The sequence below is a fragment of the Asterias amurensis genome, chromosome 14, assembly GCF_032118995.1.
Source record: "Asterias amurensis chromosome 14, ASM3211899v1".
NCBI lineage: Eukaryota > Metazoa > Echinodermata > Asteroidea > Forcipulatida > Asteriidae > Asterias > Asterias amurensis.
The window spans coordinates 20095531-20119324 of record NC_092661.1 but is presented as its reverse complement, the minus strand read 5'-3'; the positions used below and the strand labels follow the sequence as shown (position 1 = coordinate 20119324).

At 39.3% G+C, this 23794-nt stretch overlaps 2 protein-coding genes across 2 annotated transcripts; one reads left to right on the top strand and one right to left on the bottom strand.

Annotated features, from left to right (window-relative positions):
* Positions 1-168: 168 nt before the first annotated feature.
* Positions 169-11568, bottom strand: LOC139946834 (eukaryotic translation initiation factor 1A, X-chromosomal-like). The gene is made up of 5 exons (XM_071944555.1): positions 11365-11568; positions 11017-11100; positions 7503-7606; positions 5345-5551; positions 169-4016 (listed from the first exon to the last, which is right to left on the bottom strand). Exons 1-5 carry the CDS (start codon positions 11378-11380, stop codon positions 4011-4013), a joined length of 417 nt encoding a protein of 138 aa, XP_071800656.1. The 5' UTR covers positions 11381-11568; the 3' UTR covers positions 169-4010.
* A 4002-nt stretch (positions 11569-15570) lies between these two features.
* LOC139946813 (monocarboxylate transporter 13-like) lies at positions 15571-22549 on the top strand. The gene is made up of 4 exons (XM_071944525.1): positions 15571-15805; positions 20477-20617; positions 21231-22061; positions 22336-22549. The coding sequence occupies exons 1-4, from the start codon at positions 15571-15573 to the stop codon at positions 22524-22526; spliced, it is 1398 nt and encodes a 465-aa protein (XP_071800626.1). The 3' UTR covers positions 22527-22549.
* The last annotated feature ends 1245 nt before the right edge of the window (positions 22550-23794 follow it).

The following is a 23794-nucleotide window of genomic DNA, read 5'->3' as shown; positions in this document are numbered from 1 at the left end:
GCTCTTTTTAGAAATGAGTAGTCTTCTTGTTTTCAGAATTTACCTTCGGCAGTAGTAACAACAGCAGGACAAGTTCTTACAAGAACAACACACAGCAAAGTAAATACTATTCCCAAGAAATTCATAAATACAGTGTAACTTGAAGAAGCAAAAAGGATAACAAATCCATAAATTTAAGAAGCAGAAATAAATTGTTTATTCGTACATTTTCTTGAATGTTTCTCACAATAGTAACCATGTCACCTTTGCTAGCAATTGTTTTACATCTTAGAAAATAAAACAAGAATAAATGAAGATACTCAAGACATAGCTCTAGATATTAAGACTGCATTCTTTCCCAAAACACTTTTCTTGAAAAATCCAAGTTTCAAATATTATTACTACAATCTATTTTCTCATACAGAGTTGAAGCAATATTTTTGTAAACTGACAAGAACGCAGCACTCGTACAATTTCTTGATGTGTCATGGCTGAGCAGTGGTTAAAAGCAACGGACTCAAGCTCTGGTATTTCTGATCTGCTGAGTGTGGGTTTGAGTCCCAATCTTGACACTTGTGTCTTTGGGCAAGATAATTTATTTCATCGGATGGGACATTAAACCATAGGTCCTGTGCTCGAGAATTAGTAGTGAATTTAGGAGAACTCAGAACAATTATCGTGGAAGAATAGGGGTTCCCTTATGTTTCCGGTTCACATAGCAAGCACCTTTGTTTTCTCAGGCTTACGAGCAATAGTGATCCAGTTCACCTATGACACATCCTCAATTTCATTGCCAGAAATATATAATAATAACACCACATCAAAATCGTGAATTTTTGATACATAGAGATGAAGGAAAAGACATAAATGACACAAAATGAACATTTGTGTATGAGTACTTGTGTGGCAAATCTTCACAGCAAGGTGTTGATATTGACAAACAATGAGTGAGGTGTTCACTACAGGTGGCGAGGTTGGGTGCCCAAAGTTTTAATGGACAGGAAAAATAAACAGTATTTCAAATGACATCAAATTGTAGGTTATTTTTCTATCTAAACAAAAAGATACATCATTCCAAAAATCTTATTACTGTCCAAAATCCATCAATATTTGTAATTTTGTAGCAATTTTCAATACATTTTCAATCTTGCGTACCAAAATAAACGCTATCTTACGAGTTAACTTAACATCTTTAACACAACACTTTTCACGTTGACAAATTACTTTTTCTTTTTTTCAACCTACAACCAGTTTTGTTACAAATTTGTTACTAGCATTTCATTTAACTTTACAATCAATCAAAAGAGAAATTTTATTTGAAAACGGAGGCGTTAACCTATGGTATTTACTACCATGCCAGGTATGTAGAAAGAGGTTTGCCGTGATTTTACCTAACCCCACAGACATCTTTTTTTCTAATCTCTAATCCTAAAACAAGACAACTTGATAACACACTAGACTGTACACCTGCAGAAATATAAAATTGTTCTCTGAAATGTTTTAGAGTAAGATGCATGAAAATCTAAATGAGAGCATGTTGATTTAACTAACTGGAAGCTTTGATAATATGATGCAACGATGAATAAAACATGATTGATTTCGTCTAAGAGCTAGGCATGTAACTTGACCAGAGTCCTTACATGGCCTGCGATTTGAAGCTGCGTGGCTGTATCCAAGTTTTTGTATACATAGCGAGTTGGTCTTTCCTGTGTGTCACAGAAATCTTTTAACTACACGCATAATTAGTATACATGGATAAGCATGATGTGTGGAGAACAAAAGAAGTCCACATTAGGCAGAGTTTTGTATCACTTTGTGGACTTACCCAGTGTTGAAGAATATGATTTTCCATCAGTGTATAGAACAAAGGAATGTCCACAGAGTGACTGCAACACAGGGATGTAGGTACTGTGGTTTGTACTGACAATTCATTCCTCAGTCATACACCAGCCTCAAACATGTCTTTGCCAAGTAGGCTTAAAACAATGTGGTTACTCCTTCCTCCATGGTTAAACCAAAGAAATAGCATTCTAGTTAATGCCTCAATAACCTCTGTACATAAAAGACTTTGAAAATGCATACAGTCGACACCATAGAACAGTGGAGTTGTTTGGATGGCACAAGACGGCCAATACACAACTGAATCCATAAAGTAAACGCAAACTTTTTAGAACACATCATATCCTCGGCATCACATTGACAGTCCGCAATGTTTTCTAATACAGAGAAATATTTCTTGTATTTTTGAAGTACACTTAAAGAGCCCAAGGTACAAGATCTTTAAGTAGTACAAACTTTTAGCTGATGGCATGAATATGCATGTGCTCATTATCCTAAACAATTTGTGAATGACTAGAACAAAGCGTTATTTTATTTTCATTGAAAAAGCAAATGTTTTTAAGGAGGCATTTATACATGTACATTATTTATTAATCCTAACCTTCAAGAACCTCAGAAAGCAAAACCCAAGAGGGTGCAAAATCGTATAATAGAAAACATTGTGTGCATTCAAATAGAATAAATAGACCTTATACACATGACGTTACTGTAGTAGGGCGCCCTCGTGCAGAGGTCAGCAGATGATTGCGCATTGGCTGATTCTAAACACAGCATGTACTTAGCAGAATGGCATTGTGCATAAATCTTTCTAAACCACACTGGATGATATTGAATGGTCACACAGTAGGAGGGTTGACTGTGTACTGTGAAGGTGCATTCACCACATGAAATATTGCAGGCTGGCATTGTGCATCAATCTTTCCAAACCAAAGTAGATGATATTGATTGGTCACACAGTAAGAGGGTTTAAGAACTTTCAACACTTTTCTTATTTTGTAAAATCAAATGCGATTTCATTTCGGAAGGTTTCCCCCTCAGTCAGATGCACGCCTATGACGTATCTCCACAAAATATTTTCAGATATTAAAAACGGAAGAAATTCTACCAAAGTTCGTATGCAACATCAACAGATTTTAATGAAGTTTTCTTTGAAAGGTAAAATATACAATTGCACTAATCAGTGTCATTATGTGTTGGTTAGCTCTGCATGTTGATTTTACAGCTAAGTTTTAGTATAAATACAGTAATTCATGCTCCTTGAGCAGTGAGAAACCCTATAAAGTGACCCAATGTAGAGTAGTTAATCTGGACACTGTTAAAGGGAGGGTCATAGATTGGTTTTTGTCAATGCTATGCTGATTTATAAGCAACATTATAAAGACAGGTAAGCTAAAAGTCACATGCGAAAGATTCAGCCCATTGCAGTATCTGCTTGCTGAGATAACAGAAATAACCGTCGCAGTATTTTCAAATCAAGGTCCAATCCATCTACGTTAAGCCCATCTTGCATCTCTGTGGCAGCACCATTCAAAACTGGACACTAAACTTCAGAAATTTGAGTCGTGATTCATGCAGGAATCGTTCCTCAAATCAAATATTTTTAGGTGGAACCATCTTCAAAGGGAATCCTTTCTCAAACTAGTTATCTACAGCTGCAGTGCTTCTCATCAAGGAAGTTTTTTGGGTAGTTGACTCTTGGAGGAGTTAACAATATATGACCCTTTAACAAAACATCTTAAATGTACATGTGTATATTAACCCTCTACACCAACCACAAACACAAATACTGTCTGCCAGGCAGGCCGTTTTGGGAGTACAAATTATAGTAACTGTTGCACTACACTGTTTTCACACAGTGACATTGACTCCCATTATGGCGCAGCTTAGACTATGACATCGGGTGAATTAGGACAATTAGAAGAAGTCCATGCTGGGGATACAAGCATTAAAACCTCAGCACTGCATTGGTTTCCTCGGATAGAAACCAAGCAAGACTTGCTGAATATTTACAAATCTCTTTGGAAAAATAAATTGATATTGGCTAGTAACAATCAGTGGGGGGGGGGGGGGGGGGGGGGGGGACATTGAGTTAAGTCACTTTATGTGTTCACTCACATACTCTCTCGTTTTAGAAAACTTCATATTTTACAAATCTTTACAGCACCGCTCTGGCTTCCATATGACATCGATTTTCAAACCTGGTCAAACAAACAGATAAGAAGATAGAAAATAACACTTTGTTAAAAGAGAATTAGGCTATTAACAAACATTACAGGGTTTGAGGGTGAATAGTCAGTATTGGTTTCCAAAAACTAGTTCTCGAAGCGTAGTTTGTCATCTTCCAATACCCAGCCGAATTAACCAGGTTGTTTTTGTTTTGGTATACCCAGTACTAGTCCAGCATCATTGAGCTCTGCAAAACATGGCTTGACATTGTATGTGTGTCGCAATTTATTTATTTCTATACCAGGGCATTGTTTGTGATTGCTTTGTAAAGTAAATGAGTAGTAGACTGTTGCACATGTCTACTAGGCATGCGTTGTTCCCCTGTGCAGGAATACTGGTGTGTAAATATAGTGGATGCAATAAAATAAGTAGTGCATGTAAAATAAACCAACCTTATCATGTAAGAGTAGGGGTTAACCCTAGCCCTATATAGGACTCTTTCTCTGTACACAGGAACAGAGTCCTAACTATTGAGGCCCGTTTCTGGGGCGGAAAAATTTCACAGCTTCATAACTTAAATCTTACCTGCAACAAGCCACTAATTTCAACAGATTCACATTTCTCATGGCGGCATACATTTTTCTGCGGTGGGTTTTGGTCCTCATATTTTCCTCACAAATCCGTCATTTTCGTGAAATAATGCAGCTTCCAACGTTAAAAAATACCCGTTTCGATCGTTTTCTCACAGTGTTGTCTGTTGTCGTGCGTACGGCGTATACATTCGCGTGCAAGACGCACGATACAAGCTTAGACGCATGAATTCTTGGTCACCGTATCTTGACTGCACAGCGTTAACAACACAATTCAAAATTTGCGCGTCGTGCGTCTTGCGTACACACGGCAGACTGTGAGAGTACGAACAAAAATGGGAATTCCTTAACATTGGGAGCTGCATTATTTCATGAAAATGACGGATTTGTGAAGAATATATGACGATCAAAACCCACCGCAGAAAAACATATGCTGCCATGGAATGTGAATCTGTTGAAATTGGTGCTTTCTTGCGGGTAAGATTTGAGTTATGAAGCTGTAAACATTTTCCGCCCCAGAAATGTACCCTGATGTCCAGGACGTCACTGTAGTACAAAACGAAAGTGTAAGGCCGCCAGGGCTAGGGTTAACCCCAGTGTTTTGGGTTCACTTAGCAAGCATACTTGTTAACAGAATTCCTCAGACTTGCGACTACAGTGATTAAGTTCACTTATAAGGCATCCTTGTTCCATTACCAGATATGTAAATAAAGAAATTATTATTTAGAATCCTTCATTTAGTCAAAGAGGATAAAGAAGAATTTGTTTACCTTTTCAATGTCCCCAAAGTGGATATCATCGTCATCATCATTAGGTCCAAACGTCGCTGTGTCATTGATCTTACATGACTCAGGTAACTCCCCATAGTCCTTCAGATATCTGGCTTCATCTGTACTATATTTGAGAATGACGTCAGCTTTGTCGTCTTGGTAATCTCGTAGACCTACCAGTATGATGTCACCAGTATTGATCCATACCTGGTCAATCAAACAAGTACGTGTCATGAGGGTTGGTATGCAACATCTTTTGCTAAACAACAGTGTTATATCAATGAGGGTTGGTTTGCAACATCTTTAGGTAAACAACAGTGTTAGATCAATGAGGGTTGGTGTGCAACATCTTTTGCTAAACAACAGTGTTATATCAATGAGGGTTGGTGTGCAACATCTTTAGGTAAACAACAGTGTTAGATCAATGAGGGTTGGTATGCAACATCTTTTGCTAAACAACAGTGTTATATCAATGAGGGTTGGTTTGCAACATCTTTAGGTAAACAACAGTGTTAGATCAATGAGGGTTGGTGTGCAACATCTTTTGCTAAACAACAGTGTTATATCAATGAGGGTTGGTGTGCAACATCTTTAGGTAAACAACAGTGTTAGATCAATGAGGGTTGGTTTGCAACATCTTTAGGTAAACAACAGTGTTAGATCAATGAGGGTTGGTATGCAACATCTTTTGCTAAACAACAGTGTTAGATCAATGAGGGTTGGTTTGCAACATCTTTAGGTAAACAACAGTGTTAGATCAATGAGGGTTGGTGTGCAACATCTTTAGGTAAACAACAGTGTTAGATCAATGAGGGTTGGTATGCAACATCTTTAGGTAAACAACAGTGTTAGATCAATGAGGGTTGGTGTGCAACATCTTTAGGTAAACAACAGTGTTAGATCAATGAGGGTTGGTTTGCAACATCTTTAGGTAAACAACAGTGTTAGATCAATGAGGGTTGGTATGCAACATCTTTTGCTAAACAACAGTGTTAGATCAATGAGGGTTGGTTTGCAACATCTTTTGCTAAACAACAGTGTTAGATCAATGAGGGTTGGTTTGCAACATCTTTTGCTAAACAACAGTGTTAGATCAATGAGGGTTGGTTTGCAACATCTTTTGCTAAACAACAGTGTTATATCAATGAGGGTTGGTTTGCAACATCTTTTGCTAAACAACAGTGTTAGATCAATGAGGGTTGGTTTGCAACATCTTTTGCTAAACAACAGTGTTAGATCAATGAGGGTTGGTTTGCAACATCTTTTGCTAAACAACAGTGTTATATCAATGAGGGTTGGTTTGCAACATCTTTTGCTAAACAACAGTGTTAGATCAATGAGGGTTGGTTTGCAACATCTTTAGGTAAACAACAGTGTTATATCAATGAGGGTTGGTTTGCAACATCTTTTGCTAAACAACAGTGTTATATCAATGAGGGTTGGTTTGCAACATCTTTTGCTAAACAACAGTGTTAGATCAATGAGGGTTGGTTTGCAACATCTTTTGCTAAACAGTTTTAGATCATGAAGTCAATGTCAATAATGACATGGTGTTTATTAACATTTCCCTCCATACATGCAAGTACTATCAATCAGTGTCTTGAGGCAACCACCCCATACCTAACTATGCTACAACAGTGGCACTTTGAGGCACACATACATGTATGCTAATGAGTAGAACCCAAAATGCTCCAATGAGTGGTAAGTATCTACAAGTTGTGCTCAATTGCAATGGAATTGGAGGCAACTATTGGAAGAGCAATCTCTGTCACTTTCTGCAGTGGCAATCCGTGGCACTGATTGGTCAGGTTACTTCACCACATGTGTACACCATATGGAGGATATTTAGCCATCTTGGAATATGCAATTAAATGATCATTTACATAAGGCCTGTCCATGAAACAAGTCACTAGGTTCTAAAAATATTTGAAAATACATACTCGTAATTAAAAGGATTACAAAGAGCCAGAGAAACTTGACTTCCTACAAATGCAATGTGCACACAGCTGAATGAAAGGATTTACACATTTAAAGTTAATGAAAAGGATTAGTGACTGAAAACTCAATTGCAACTTTAATCTGGAATCTCCCTGTAACAGCCCATGAAATAGTATTTTCTCTAAAATTGTTTGAGATACAAATGTTGCAAAAGTGTTACCTTTTTTCGCAGCTTTCCCCTAATATGGCACAATCGTTCTGGTCCATCCAAACAATGAGCCTTCAATCGGCCATTCCCCAACATCTTCAATACTTGTGCATATTCTGTAAAATAGAGATAGTCATTAGAAACTCCAGTTTGCACAATGACACCATGACAATTTCTATAGAAGGGTTTATTACCAAATAACATGCTATACATTGTACATCAGACGTGTACAAAACAATCTTAAATAACAATATTGTCTTTATAAGAATACTACTAATAAGAACTTCTTTCAGCACACAAACTTGTCACTCAGTGATGCTCCAAGCTCCAACATATCAGTTATAAAATCCAACCAAAGATAAGAAATGCATCAAATGATAGGCTATTAAAAGACATAAAATCTGCTGCAGTGTTAACCTGCAACCAGCACAACATTCATATGTAGATGTCAAAGCAATGTAAACAAAAAATAAATAAACTATAGCGTACAATAACAAATAACAAATTGGACAGTTCTATTCTACCGCAGGGGTGATACATGCAAGATGATTATTTACCATTTTATGTGCCTCTCATGGAGTTTAAAAAAATATTTTATTTGAATCTCCCCTTTTAACTTCGAATTCCAGAGTGGCGGCTTAGTTACTAACAAGAAACAGGGTTCGACCTTAACGCTGGTCCGCTGGCCAAATGCCAGTAGAAATCGCGTCGGACCAGCTGAAACACCTTGCTAACTGGTCCGGCTGACCAGTCAAAAATGTCGGCAGCGGTACTACAGAACTATGGCTATTTTCTAAATATTTTTAGGCTCGAATAAAACCTAAAAACATTCACTCAAGGTTTGGATAAAACGTAAAAAAATCACGCGAAGTGCCGCTGAACGCTGGCAAACTTCCGACGATCACGCACCCATACACATGTACACACACAGCGCAAAATCCCATCATGCAACGCAAAGGCTTGTAGTCTTCGTATTAGTTCACGTGTATCAAAAGTGTAAGAAACATTGAACGCTAGAGGGCGTTTCAGAATATTCGATAGCGTGAGAATAGACGCCCTCTATTGGTGAAAGTACGCAATAGCTTACAAAACTAGCTGCAATCGCCTTGACAAAAGACCACAAAGCAAACACATTCTGTCAGCAGCATGGTCGCAGATTTCCGTGTGAGAATAAGAGTCTAGCGTGTTTACGAAAAACGAGCGAGACGGTGAGGCTTCATTCAACAAAAATTACCAAGTTAGGATACTCTGGATGAACAAAAAGGAGTATTTAATTGTGTTTAGTAAGGTTCTTCCGTCCTGATTTTGCTTAATTGTTTTGTTTTTTGGGGCTTGTTTTTTTTTTTTTTTTTTTTTTTTGCGGGCGATTGGTGGCGATCTAGTTTTGCCCCATGACTTTATTGGTCAAATATAATGCGTGGTTGTTAGGGTTTTTTTGCGGGTTGGTTTCAAGAAAGACTTTGGTTCTAGAATGCAAAACCTCCATGGTTAAACAAAGGCACAGTCGTTTTTGCTGCTTTTAAAAGAAAACTTTGTTCACAAAACAGACGCTGGCACCGACCATTCCATACACATAATTGAAAAAATACCGTAAAACTCATATGCTTCTTCATGAATGTTGCAACTATTTTAATGTCTACTTTTTGTTGGGGGTTTTTCAGGACGAACGTGGGAAGATTTTGGGAACTTCGATTATCGGTACGATGTATTAAAAATGTTTATGAACAATAATAGGCAGTGTTTATACATGATAAAATAACTTGAGCGATTGTACGTAACCCTCCCCACCGTTGATTTGAAGACAATACATAAAAAGTTAATGATATTTTAACAGTCAGTTTTTAAGTGTTTTTTTGTTTGTTTAGTAAAACGCTAATTTTTTTTCATAAAAAAAGGTTTTTACTTGGGAATACTTCGATGTCGAGTGCTTACAATAAACCGTGGACTAAAAAAAACTACCTAAATAAAGATCATGTTAAATTTTCCAATTTGCTCTGACAAATAATTTGACCTGTTTTTAATTTAATTTTAACAATATTGTTGTTATTCAATTTTTAAAGAAAAAATACTCTCAAATTAGAGAGCCCCCTTATGAACACAATAACTTGGTACACAAAAATAAAGTATGGCTTCCAGTGCAGTCAAGTTGACGTTGCAATTCATGTTGAATTTTGAAATAGCGACGATTGGATATCGAGCAGTTGGTATACAACAGTATACTAATAGTTTAAAAAAATATATAAAAAAATTGACGGACCAGTCAGAAACCTGGCGGACCAGTGAAAATTCAAGCCAACTGGTCCTGCTGGCCAGTTGAAAAAAAAGTTAAGGGCAACCCCTGAGAAAGAAAAAACAGCAGCTCTGCTAGTTGCGATAACGTAACCCTCCTGCCGACGGCGGAGCCGGAGGGTTACGAGTCACTCCCATTCGATGCGGGGCGAAATGGTCAAACACGTACAATTTCGACAGCTAGTCAACAGATTTGCTCAATTTTTACCCCTTTCGAAAATCATGACATAAATTCTATGAACACGACCTTAATCCTCAATATCTAATGAATAACATTAAAAACACCATTGAGAAAGTATTTTGAAATAAAGTACAAAAACTTACCAGATCCCGGAGCGAAACAGTCACAAATTTCCCAGGTTCTATTTTGAACCTGTCGCTTCGCCATTTTGCGACTTCCCAATGTTCATTGCTGTTGGACTAAACCATTCTGTAAAAGGGGTGTTATAAGGCAGCGCGACAGTGCGTGTGCGCTGTCTGTTTACACTGCCCGCTGTTCACTCACTTAAAGCACTGCCGCACTGCAGCACCCCTTGTAACACCCCTTTTATAGAATGGTTTAGTCAAACTCGGCTGCGGCTCGGTCGGCAGGTAGTCAATTCAATTGGCTGGTACCTGCGGTATGGTTCAGCGCTTGGGGTCAGCGCATGGTAACCAGCGACAGGTTCAAAAAGAGAACCTGGGAAATTTGTGACTGTTTTGCTCCCGGAATCTGGTAAGTTTTTTACTTTTTATCCTTTTTTTCAAAATATTTTCTCAATTGTGTTTTTGAATGTTATTCATTAGACATTGAGGATTAAGTTCGTGTTCATAGAATTTGTGTCATTATTTTTTAAAGTGGTCGAATGGGAGTGACATCGAATGGGAGTGACTCGTAACCCTCCGGCTACGCCGTCGGCAGGAGGGTTACGTTATCGCAACTACAGCTCTGCTAAAACCAAAAAGAAAAATATACAACTCAGCCCTCAGAAATTAACTCGCCCCCTGCGGTGTAATAGAATCGTCCAAGTTCATCGAAAGACAACATGGCAAATATTTCTGTTCGTTACTAAATTCGGTGTACAAAACAACTTTTTTACAGTTAAAAATCCTTCAATTTTTTCAACAGTTTGAAAGTGATTTAGATGCATTTGACTCTTGTAATTGTGCACATATTAAACGGTTGAATTATGTTCAAATGTTGTTAAACATTTAAAAATTATTAGTGCGACCAGTGTTGCAATTTAACTAACTTTACCTTGTCCATCTTCCTTGAAAACCAGCTCACGCTTTTCAGATTCATTTTCGTTCTTTCCTCTCCTTCTGTTTTTACCTCCCTTTCCTGTTCAACAAACAAACAATAATAACTTAACTTATGATCTCATTACAGTATTATCGTTGGGGAGCATGATTGGAGAAGGGACAAAAAAAACAATTATTTGATTTAGGTTAAATTTTCTAAAAGTTAAACTAAAAACAAAACATGCACAAACAGAATTCGTGGGTTGTGAACAATCAAAAATCAAACACTGCGTAATTCTACCTCCATGGTCAAATGAACCAATACAATTATTGTATTAATGTTGAAACAAATTTATAATCTCACCTTTATTCTTGGGCATCTTTACAAGTCTATGTATGAACTACTTTTGACGATCTGGTTTGTTGTTTTTCTGTTGAAAATCTGACAAACAAGTTCAATATTGTGTTGTTTTGTGTATTGCGCAAATTCTCGCACGTACTTATACACACATGCACACACCACACAGCGCTAGCTACACGGCGAACGGGAGCATGCATGTATTATAGCTGGTAATCAGTGTTACAATAATAAAGGCGAGGAATGTCGCTCAGGTACCAGGGAGATGACGAGCGCTGTTGAAAAAATCGACTAATCGTATTTGACTCTACTTTTTGTCCTAATCAAGCACGATGATACCGATCCATAGAGTACTGAAATACAGTTATCAATCATTAAAAAGGCGTAGAAAGCAGCAGTAATCGCACTTTTAGCTCGGTTTTAGGTTGTCAGGTTTCACTGAGTTTGGAAAAAGGCTTCGGATGTTGTTTTTTACTAGGGTAATAATAATATTAGCAAAAACATAAATCGAAACGGCTGACCTACCACAAAGGGGGGGGGGGGGGGTTTACGTTTAGTTGTCTGAAAATAATATCCGATTGGCTTTCAAGGGGCTAAGATATTATAATAATTCTATGTTTTGGGGAATAATATTTAGCATTATCATTGTTTAAGGGAGTGGACACTATTGGTAATTACTCAAAATAATTATCACCATAAAACCTTTCTTGATTGAGTATAAAACATTGTGAGAAACAGCTCCCTCTGACCATCTCTGACGTGACGTAGTTTTTGAGAAAGAAGTAATTTTCGAGACCTCTCAAGGTTTAGAATTTGAGGTCTCGAAATCAAGCATTGAACGCACACAACTTCGTGTGACAGGGGTGTTTTTTCTTTATCTCGCAACTTCGACGACCGATTGAGCTCAAACTTTCACAGGTTAGTTATTTTATGCATATGTTGGGATATACCGACTGTGTGAAGACTAGTCTCTGTGGCCACTTGGTATGGTGCACCCTTCGGCGCGGTGACCGCTAATTTGCAATAGCGACCTCTACGGCTTGTACAGTTCATGCGTAATTTGTCTGGGGCCCGGCAAACTTTATTTCGTAAGATTGATTGGGCTTTGTTTTTGGATCAATCCGCCCAAATAAAGGCCCCATGATGATGAAAGCGCACTTATATCTAAGCCAATACAGTTAAGGCCTAAATAGTTTGGTTTAGATAGACTTAGAGTACAACATCTTTCCACTATATTATAACCATAGTTTCATTTATCATATCAACAGCACGGTTTTAATTTTTTTGTGGGGACCTGAATGATAATCTATAATTAGCCGGTTCCCTCCCCCGCCCCCCCCCCCCCGATGGTTCGGGACCGTGATTCAGTCCCCCAAAATGGCAAACTATATAAACTTCTTTTGCTAGCATGGCATGCCCTCTTTTCCTAATACAGCCCAGTGTTCAAACTTCCAAAGATTACCGGTGTGGCGGTTTCAACTTTCCGCTGTGTTCAGTCTTCCGAAAGACCAAATACGGTAGCATTACCTCATGCGATGCCTGCGCACAGCAAGCGAAAGTAGTCCATTTTTAGTGCCGTATTGAGTCATCCGTTACCCTCCGGTAGCTGTCATGGCGGCGTCAACGAGTCGAGTACAACTAGCGGCAAACGCGTGGATCGTATGAGTTGTTTTTTTATGCAAGCAGAGTGTGACCTGCCTGAAGTTGTACCCATGAATACATGTAAAGATGGGGCAAGAGATTATGTGACTACACAGAAAAGAATCGTAATATAAACAATGTGGGGTCACTGCTGAGAGAACTACCTCGCCAGGGTACTCGCGGAGGTAAATCTGACAAGTCTCCCGGAAAACTGAACACGCCGGAAAGCTAAAACCGTTCGAACAACGTGCTGATATGACCGACTACGTCACCCGGAAAACTGAACACGGCGGAAGACTGAAACCGCCACCGGTGACCGAATTTCAGGCGGACAGAATTCCCTTGGACACCGGGACTGTTGCTGAAAGGGGTTTAACTTCGGATTGGAGGTGATTTCGGCTATTAACAGCGTTTGTTATGAAATGATTCATAACAAATGAGTGGTTGGAAAATTATTGGTTTGAAATTGTGTGATTTTCATTTTGACTCTATAGACCCCCTGATTTCAATTGTAATCAATGTTAACAATTGTCCTTATCGAGATGACCTCTGGTGTTCGCCAAGGCTGCGTCCTGGCCCCAGCCCTATTTTGCTGTGCAATTGATTGGGTACTAAACAGCTGTCAGGCTGATCTCGGCATACTGGCAGGAGAAACGTCCTTCACCGACCTAGCCTACGCTGACGATGCCGTCCTGTTCACAAGAGAGCCCAACGAGTGGCCTACCAAGCTCCAGAAGTTCGAGGAAGAAGCTGGGACAATGGGTCTACACACATCCTGGGCCAAAACCAAGATCCAAAACTGCACCGGCCTCGGACCACCTTCTGTTCCAGCGTATGTTGAGGGCCAGCCTGTCGGGACCACAGATAAGTTCAGATACCTCGGCTGCGACATCTGCTCTGAAGGTCACTCTTCTCCTGACATCCATCGACGACTCGGGCTCGCCTCTTCAACCTTTGGCCAGCTAGATCGCGTGTGGCGGAACAAGCGTCTCAACCTCAAAACCAAGCTGAGGGTGTACACTACATGCGTTCTCCCCATCCTACTCTATGGGTCAGAAACCTGGACACTTCTGGTAGAGGATGGTCGTAGGCTTCAAGCTTTTAACACCAGATGCCAACGGCGGATACTCGGTGTCCGTTGGTCAGACTTCGTCTCCAACGAATCAATTTTGGAAACCACCGGTCTCGAGGACATCCGTGTGTCCATCTCACGGCGACGCCACTCCCTCTTTGGCCACGTCCGTCGGCTTCCCGAAGACACTCCAGCACATGCCGCCCTCAAGCTGAGCGTCAACGCCCGAGGGGGACTACGTCCTGACCCTGCCTGGAAGAGACCCAGAGGGCGACCACGCAACACCTGGTTGCGCCAGCTAGAAGTCGACCACCACTCACCGGCACAGCAGCTGTGGCAGTCTGCAAGCAGTCGTCTGGTTTGGGCGGCTCTACGTCCCCCTTGATGGTCCACAGAGAATGATGATGATGATGATGAGATGACCGGCTGATTGATTTTGCTGAATGACCCGAAGTGGCATAAAGTTCAAAAAGGTTTTCACGCCTCAGTTTTACAAAAATAATCTGATTGACGAACACACAAAAAGATTGTGCCTTTTATTGTCAATTATGTCCAATTATGTCCATAATTATCCTTAGTGAGCATTATTTCCACCTGTCTTTAGCTTTTTAGGGAACCTTTTTGTGCAAAGTGCCTGGCTCGTGGTTGAATTTATTTCAGTAATATTTTGCGCTGTAGCTGTGCAAAAAAATAACACAGTCTGTTTTCTAATGCAAACCAGTCCAGCCAGCTACTTTGATTAGGACAATATAACCATAATCTAAACCACAGGTTCCAAACTACCTCTGAAACACGGCTTCGGTTTAGACTACGTCCAGCAGACGTGCACTTTCATCACGCCCGGGGCGAATTCATAATCATAGGCGGCAATTCATCCCGAAACGAAGCCCAAGTTGAAAGTGTCATAAAGTTTGCCCAAATCCATAACGCATGAACTCTACACGCAGGTAGAGGCAAACTAATATTAAGAAGTTTCTTTTAAAGTGATGAATGAATATATACAAGGATTTTAAAGTGAACGTATGTAATGTGGAATAAAATGCTACCAGAAATGACTGTTAACTCATAGAGATAAAATGTGGTCCCTTTGCAATGTTGAGTGTACGCCTTCAGGACATGTTCATGGACGGAGCATGCATCCAGCCAGTCGGAGCAGACGACACAACAGGGTACCTTGGATGTTCATGGACGGATCGTAGCAAGCAGCCAGCCAGTCTCGGAGCAGACGACACAACACGGTACCACCTTGGGCCGGGTACCCGCATACACAAATAACGCCAACTCACTGCTGTTTGCCTTCAGACGTAGGCAGGGTATTACGTCACACACCACCACCCTGGTCTGTATAGCAAGGTCGACCCCAACATGGTATGAGGGAAATGACATAACCAGACACTGACAAAGGATAGAATTTCGTCAATAAAAGGGGACATTAAAACACTCTCCATGAGACTGGGATTGTCTACCGTTTTAGTCTTTCCATAACACCTTGTGAAATAATGAGGTTGAAAACAGCGAGCAAACCAAGCAGTGCTGTAGCAGGCAGTGCAATGAGGGACGGCACTGGTTGGGCATGGGCTATATGCTTTGCTGCTCATGTATGTTTCGTCGTTACTACGGGATATTTCACTACTCTTGGGATATTCTACCTTGAATGGAAAGATTACTTCGATTTGTCTGCTACATCGTCCAGCTGGCTAGTTGGCATGCCATTGTTGGTTGCTAGTCCATTGAGTAAGTACCACCATCAATGAAAGGCCGTTATACATTTTAATGTGTAACAAATGGACCAGTGAGTTGGAACACATGGAACCAATGACACGTGTGTAGCAATAGATTTCCAAATCATCAATTACTTAGCGTGTAGCTTCACCGTCCCATTGTTTCTACAGTGTCTATGCTAGATTTTAAGCTGTCTGAGTACACCAGTAGCCTCTCACTCATGTGATGTTATTAAGATATTAGCCCCATGGATGAATAAGGGTCATTATGACCATTGATGAAGTGGATTGACACCATTTACATTCTGGGATGGGTTAAACTTCAATATCCGCCTGCCACTTTTTATAATGAGATGTTGCTTTTGATTTTTTCGTGAAAAAGTGGAAGTTGGATAGACCTTCAGTCTATAGACTTAGGCTACAATATTATACACTTTTATTGTGGATTTGAAAGGCCGCATTAAAATCATTCCCTGATTTAGAAAAGCCCCCCCCCCCCCGACCCTGAATATGTGTGTCATCTATTTTACCGGTAAAACATGTTTGGCAAGATGTTGTTAAGAATGATCTACATAACTTTGCATTGAAATTGTGTGATTTTCCTTTTACTTCGTAACACACAAACTGCCGTTCCATTGAACCAAATTGTTGATTCCACAAGATGGCATGGACCGTAACAATTTAATTATCATTGAATATAATTTAAAACTGGGGACGAAGATGCTTACAGCGTTTTGTAGGAACCCCATTGATGCCAATTTCTTTTTTAAACCATACATTTCAATCAACCAATCAAATTTACATATTTATTGTTCATAAACCGATAGTAGTAAACAGAATTGACCGAGTTACTATAATAATTATACAGCCTTGGCTTATGACAACATGAACGTCAATTAGGCAAACTATTTTACAGGTAAATCAGAAATGGAGGTCAAGTCTTATTTTCGTGTTTTGTTGTTGTGTTGTTAAATTTATATCATTTTCCCAACATAATTGTGTAGCCATAAACCACTAAACTGAAGTGTTTAAAGAAACCGAACAGCGCATAAATATGTACAAAACTCAATGACATGGTCCCAGAGGTTTAATACGCTAACACCTGCACAATCCATTACTCAAAAACCTGCTCCTCTAACAACATTTCCATTTTTAGAATATAATGGCAACACTTGGAATACTACTTTAATATTGTCATCGTACATTGTATTAAAGCAAACAATAACATAAGTTATCATTATACAAACAGAAACAGTAAGTTTAATTATACTCAACATGCCTTCTCAAACTGGCCGTCTGTTTTCTGTTCAAACTCTTTCAGCTTTAAGCTTATACATGTTTTCCCCCGAAACATAATGTCTTTAATGAGAGAGTTCCTGATATTGGACAGATTTGTGCTCATCCCAAATTTAGTATCGGGGAAATTTTACCAAAGGGAAAAACAAAAAGATAAGTACAACATTCTTCATCCATCTATTCAATGATTTTTCAAAAAGTGTAAGTAAACAGATAACCACAATAGAATGTCTAAAAGGATAATATCTTTTTTAAAGAGGAAGATAATGTAACATTCACTTTTGTGATGTAATAAATTTCCACTAGATTTGTACAGGGATTTTGTGTTCATTCCCGACTTTCGATAATATTCAATCACAATGGGCTTGAACTTGACCTTTTGACTGACAAAACAAAATCTTCCTTGAAGTGTAAAGATCAATTAGTTGTTGAAATCAAATTGACGTCATGTTTCAAGTTTCGCTCTGAAAAAGTCAGTTATATGAACCAAAACATTCCCGTTCCCATACAAAGTGTAGTACGTCACTTTTTTCAAACTGATGTTCAAAATGTATTTAAAAAGTCAGTAGCGATCAATGAAGCAACATGGATTCTGGTACAGCGTTGGTTCTTAGAAAAATATTCTAGTTATACTTGAACATTGAATCTTTTTTATGTTCTATATTATTTCAAGACTTCAGAAAACTTATATTTTTAATTATTTCCCTTCAAACTAGCCTAAAGTGCAAGTAAAAAAACAATGAATACAATGACTTTGCTCAAAGATAACGGCATATTAAAGTTATACCACTTAAGTTTATATATTAATAAAATTAACAAAGCTAAAATTGTCTTGATACGTAAAAACAACACAATTTTTACGTATAGGCCTACTTTACCAAGTTACTGTGATATTAAACAAATTCAACAAGCTTATTGAGAAATTATCTAGTAATACTAAATATTTGCCAAATCAAAAATTTATCATTTATTCAACACATTCAAAATCAAAGTAGTTGCATCCCTTACTTTCTTGAAAATACTCCTTCAAGACTTGGTAGCGAGTGGCGTTATTGAGCTCACAAACACGGGACGTGGAACTTGACTTGATGTTGAATGAGAGACAGTCTTCGCGCTCCATACATCGTTGTCCGCAGGCAGCTACTGTGGTAGTTGGATATCTGTCCAGGGTGTGGCTGAAGAGACATCTAGGCACAAAGCGACCAGTAGAATCATCTGCTGTCAGGCAGTACGTAGTGGATTGAACACATCTTGCTTGACGAAGACGTTCACAAATGACAAACATTTGGTTTTCATTTCCCCAGGTATCCCCCCAATAACCCAGAATGTCAGGATTGTTTTTGTAGTCTTTGGTCAACATGAAGCCGTAATCCTGATCTCCTGGTTTTTCATTGTCATCTGGTTGGTTTGGTTCCCATTTCCGATATTCAGTTAGATATTTACCATCCTCGTAGCAGTTCCATTCACCTTCAACTTCGATGTCATTACAATTGATCCAAGCACCATATAGATCTTCATGGTGCTGACACGATGTAAATATGAACTCATTTTCGCCATCTGAACTTGGGAGCATTATTGACGCGTTGTTCTGATCACACTTCTTCACGGCAGTGGACCAGTTGCCCTTCATGGATCCATCCAGACCCAAGTAGCAAGAATCAGCATAAGGCACCCATCCATCAGGGCACCCACTAGCTGCAAAGGCCTTGGTTACCATGATTACAGAGAAAGCAAACACAGTGATTGAGGTCACTATAAAGAACTTCATTTTCAGTAATCTTCTGGTTTCTTGTAATATGCTATGTTGAGACGCAAACTCCAAGATGGTCAGTTGTTAAACGCAGTCACAAGTGAAGTGAGAGTCCGTGCGTGACGCAGTAATATTTCTGTTGCACTATATTCATAGTTGCTTTAGACCAATTTGCGACCATTGTCCATTATCATACCAATGTAATTTATTTATCAAGCATATTAGGGTTAGCTTAAGCATATACAGGGGCGGCACTGTACAATTATAATTATCCCATTAACCAAGAATTGCTTCATCACGCTCTAATGACTCTAAAATAGGAGCATTATGTAAATAATACTCTTATTATCTTGGTTGCTTCTGATAGTTAATGGCCTGACGTCGTGCTTAAAATACTCATAACTAGGGTCAAACATAAATAATTTATCCCTGATGCAAATTGAAGGCCCAAAGAAGACTTATGGTAAAGTGGTTAAAGTATCGTTTGTGCATTTAACGCTGGTTGAAGATTGCTCTTACAAGACTAAACTGCTCCCCCCCCCCCCCCCTATGGGGGGGGGGGGATTCTGGCCCCAACACCCAAAGAGCAGTAACGCGCATGCTGAGCCAACACGCGCAAAAATATCCTCCTTGTTGTGAAATTAGTTTTTAACAAACACATGCTTTATGGGGCCCGATAAGCGACTGAGGCAATTGCCTCCATGGAGCCCAGTATTTCTTCCTAAAAGGCACGTCTATAAATTATTTATATTTATTTGAGATGTTTATGCCTTCGAAGGAGAACCCTAAAGATTCAGGATTCATATTTTAAGAAGAATAGCGACTTCACTTTGGTCAAACCCATTTTTACTGCTAAAGCAGGGTTATCTTTTTGAATGAAATTGCTTTTTGGGGCTGAACAAAGAATTGACTAGAGTAGGATTTGAACCAACGACCTCCGAATTAACGTGCCGGCGCTCTACCAACTGAGCTATCTAGCCCTATGTTGGTGGTCTCCCAATTTTGTCAATATCTTTGTTCGGGGGTGCCTGTCAGACGCCATACAACCGTTAACTGCCGTGTAGCCAGGGATCACACCCAAATTACGATACAACCTGGGAAGCGGCAGCTAGGGGATCACCTTAAGGGGATGCGACTTTTTTGAATGAAATTGCATAAGTATTGTAAGCTATACAGACAGCACAAACGACTTTATGATATCAGGTTTAGGAGATATGATTTTCTTTTAATTTGAGAGCTTCCCGTTTTGACTAGAAGTAAAAGTCAAAGTGGGTAATCATTTTGAATAAAAAGTGTCCTATGCTACAAGACAGAACAAACATACGACGTAATGAATGAGATTTGATTGTCTGAAAAAATAGATAAGTTATCGTAAAAGCAAATACAAACTGGAGACCAGCTAATAATAATAATAATAAACACTTGTATACTATTAGTGCTGGTATCCACCAGGCATGATCATGGCGCATAAAACCCAATAAAAAACAATTAAACATAATAACAAGGTTTGCTACTTATTTCAAATGGAAACTCTTCTCTGGATGCATATTGGTGCTGATATGAACTTTTAAATCGGTGAGCCTTAAAATTGAAATAATTTAAAAGAACTGACAGTAAACACTGTTTCTCCTTGCACAGCTTTGTTCAGTGGTGTTCTTGCAACTCGGCTTGGTGTACGTCGACTAACTATGGTTGGATCAGCAATTAATGGACTGGCCACAATATTAGGATCGTTCGCTAACAATGTCACTCAACTCTACCTCTGTGGTGCTTTGTCAGGTAATTACCACATCATTATTCCACCCACAAATTTAGTCTAATTTTTTTTAAATTTAAACCCAGTATTGTAAGATCAGAGCCCAGTTTCAAAGAGCTGCTCAAGCACAGAAAGTAGCTTAGCGCTAACAATGGTTGCTTACCAGAATAAGGTTCGCGAAAATACCATTCCTCGTGTACAAACTGTTTATGGATTTTTGTTTTAAATGAGCATATTTAATCATAAAAGCAATTAGAAAACTTGACGAAAACTACTGTTATGTCGGACCAGCTATAAATGAACAAGTGCTGGTATATCCAGCATCAGTCATAACGCTCATTGCGGAGTAAACAATAAAAACAGTTTGTTTAAAAACAGAATACCACATCCAAATACGACATCGGTATACACCTCTTATAATAATGTATTCATGAATACGTCACTATTCTACCCCAAAATGAGGCCATAGTAATAGTATATCTTACAAAATTGACACAATGTTTATCATATTTTGAATTGATTGAATTCATACAATGATGAAACAAAACCGCATAAATGGGGCAGCTCACTTATTTTCTTGAAGTATTTTGTTTTCTTTATAATTTGAGTTGATCTATACTTTGTTTAACTTTGTAGGTTTGGGTACAGTGTTAATGATCCCTCCAGCTATGGTTGCATTGTCTCAATACTTCAAGACACGATACGCTCTCGCCAATGGAATTGTTGTTCTGGGATCCAACACTGGGCAAATCATCTTCCCTCCTTTGTTTCGTCTCCTTATTGCTCATTATGGATGGAGAGGAACTATGTTGATTGTTGGAGCAATTCAGCTGAATGGTGTTGCTGCTTGTGCCCTCTTCCGTCCTCTTAAGACAACCACCATCAAAGTGAAATTAGATTTGGAGGTAAATCAGACTGCAGTAACACCACCTAACCCAATAACATCAGTTATCCAAAAGGATGCCAGACCAAATGATGGTAATACATGTTTGAGAAATTTACAGTTTCTAGATATATTCTCTGATTTGTCAGCGATGTTGATGCTTGCAACTGCAGCTTTATATTCCATAGGCTGGATTACAAATCTTACCCATCTACCAGCTAGAGCTAAAGAGGGTGGTTGGTCTGATGACCAAGGGGCAATGTTACTTATATCCTTTGCGATTGTATCCATGTTAACGAGAGCTACCCATGGTTGGTTTGTGGATCGAAACTACGTGAGTGCCTATAAACTACATTGGATTGTTCTTCTGGGAGCTTCTATTGTAACCTTCTTAAACCCTGTGTCTGATAACTACGTGTTTCTAGTGGGATATACAATACTAGTAGGAGCATTCGTTGGTATAGGTGGACCGCTATTGATCGTGAATTTACGGAGTTTGGTTCATCCGTCCCATGTGCCTGCTTCACTCAGCTTAATAATCGCAGTGTTCTTTCTCTTCAATGGAATCGGTACAGTTATTGCAGGTAAGATCAATTTCACTCATATTTGTGTTACTATCTGTTGTTATATCCATCAATATCTTATATTTATTTAAAGTTTTGATCCAGTATTTAAATTATTTGTAGCAAAAGTTAACTGGTATTTTTGGTAGGATGTTAAGGTCTTACAAAAAGATGGACACATGCATTTGTGATGCAAGTTTATAACTTTTGTTGTATGTTTGTTTAAGTTTGTTTAAGTTTGTTTCAAAAAGGAATGTGAAACAACATTAAAAATAATGTTTGATTTTTCTTCCAGGTAAAATATACGATGGCACTGGAAACTACGTTGCTCCTTTCTTGACCGCCGGAGCACTTTTCATGGCATCGTTCTTACTCTTTATCTTAATTTTGTTCCTGAAAAAGCGAAGAGATGGTAAACTTGAACGCAAGACATTCACTAACAACCCTTGTGAGGAGTCAGAACCAATGTCAACTGTAGCTGTGTGATGCAGCCCCAAGATGGACACATTGAACACAAGACATAAATGAAGCTGTGTGATGAAGCCCCAAGATGGACACATTGCACGCAAGACATAACTGAAGCTGTGTGATGAAGCCCCAAGATGGACACATTGAACACAAGACATAACTGAAGCTGTGTGATGAAGCCCCAAGATGGACACATTGCACGCAAGACATTGTGCAAAGAGTCAGGACCTATAATGTCAACTGTAGCTGTGTGATGAAGCCCCAAGATGGACACATTGCACGCAAGACATAACTGTAGCTGTGTGATGAAGCCCCAAGATGGACACATTGCACGCAAGACATTGTGCAAAGAGTCAGAAAGTATAATGTCAACTGCAGCTGTGTGATGAAGCCCCAAGATGGACACATTGCACGCAAGACATAACTGAAGCTGTGTGATGAAGCCCCAAGATAAACACATTGCACGCAAGACATAACTGTAGCTGTGTGATGAAGCCCCAATATGGAGTATACAGCCCTGGGAGGTGGGCTGCCAAGGCGCTCCAAAAACTTTATCAAACACAATATCACCCCCCCCCCCCCGCAAGTCCCATTTATTCCCCTGGGTGAAGAGAAGCAATTATGATGAAGTGCCTTGCTCAAAGACACAAATCACATGACCAGGAGTCGAAAACCCACACCCTAAATATCTAATGACGAAATACCACTTGATCTTGAATCCGATGCTCTGAACTGCTCGAATAATATGACACCCTACAAAAACACCATGACAAAGGTTAATGATGAAGATGCCAAGAGCATTGTTTAAACCTAATTTTTACGGGTTCAACAAAGAAACATTAACTATAGGGCGGAGTTTCAACCAATGCCCTCCGGATTAGTGTGCAACCAGTTGCCCTCTGGATTAGTGTGTAACCAGTTGCCCTCCGGATTAGTGTGTAACCAGTTGCCCTCTGGATTAGTGTGTAACCAGTTGCCCTCTGGATTAGTGTGTAACCAGTTGCCCTCTGGATTAGTGTGTAACCAGTTGCCCTCTGGATTAGTGTGTAACCAGTTGCCCTCCGGATTAGTGTGTAACCAGTTGCCCTCCGGATTAGTGTGCAACCAGTTGCCCTCTGGATTAGTGTGTAACCAGTTGCCCTCTGGATTAGTGTGTAACCAGTTGCCCTCCGGATTAGTGTGTAACCAGTTGCCCTCTGGATTAGTGTGTAACCAGTTGCCCTCCGGACTAGTGTGTAACCAGTTGCCCGCCGGATTAGTGTGCAACCAGTTGCCCTCTGGATTAG

Excerpts from the sequence above, each read along its gene's own strand:
- LOC139946834 (XM_071944555.1), bottom strand. Across the intron at positions 7,607-11,016 it reads TTTCAAGGAAGATGGACAAG|AATATGCACAAGTATTGAAG; the intron begins GTAAAGTTAGTT and ends TCTATTTTACAG. Across the intron at positions 5,552-7,502 it reads GGGGAAAGCTGCGAAAAAAG|GTATGGATCAATACTGGTGA; the intron begins GTAACACTTTTG and ends TTGATTGACCAG.
- LOC139946813 (XM_071944525.1), top strand. The coding sequence starts at position 15,571 with ATGAGGTTGAAAACAGCGAGCAAACCAAGCAGTGCTGTAGCAGGCAGT. Across the intron at positions 15,806-20,476 it reads GTTGGTTGCTAGTCCATTGA|CTTTGTTCAGTGGTGTTCTT; the intron begins GTAAGTACCACC and ends CTCCTTGCACAG. Across the intron at positions 22,062-22,335 it reads AATCGGTACAGTTATTGCAG|GTAAAATATACGATGGCACT; the intron begins GTAAGATCAATT and ends TTTTTCTTCCAG.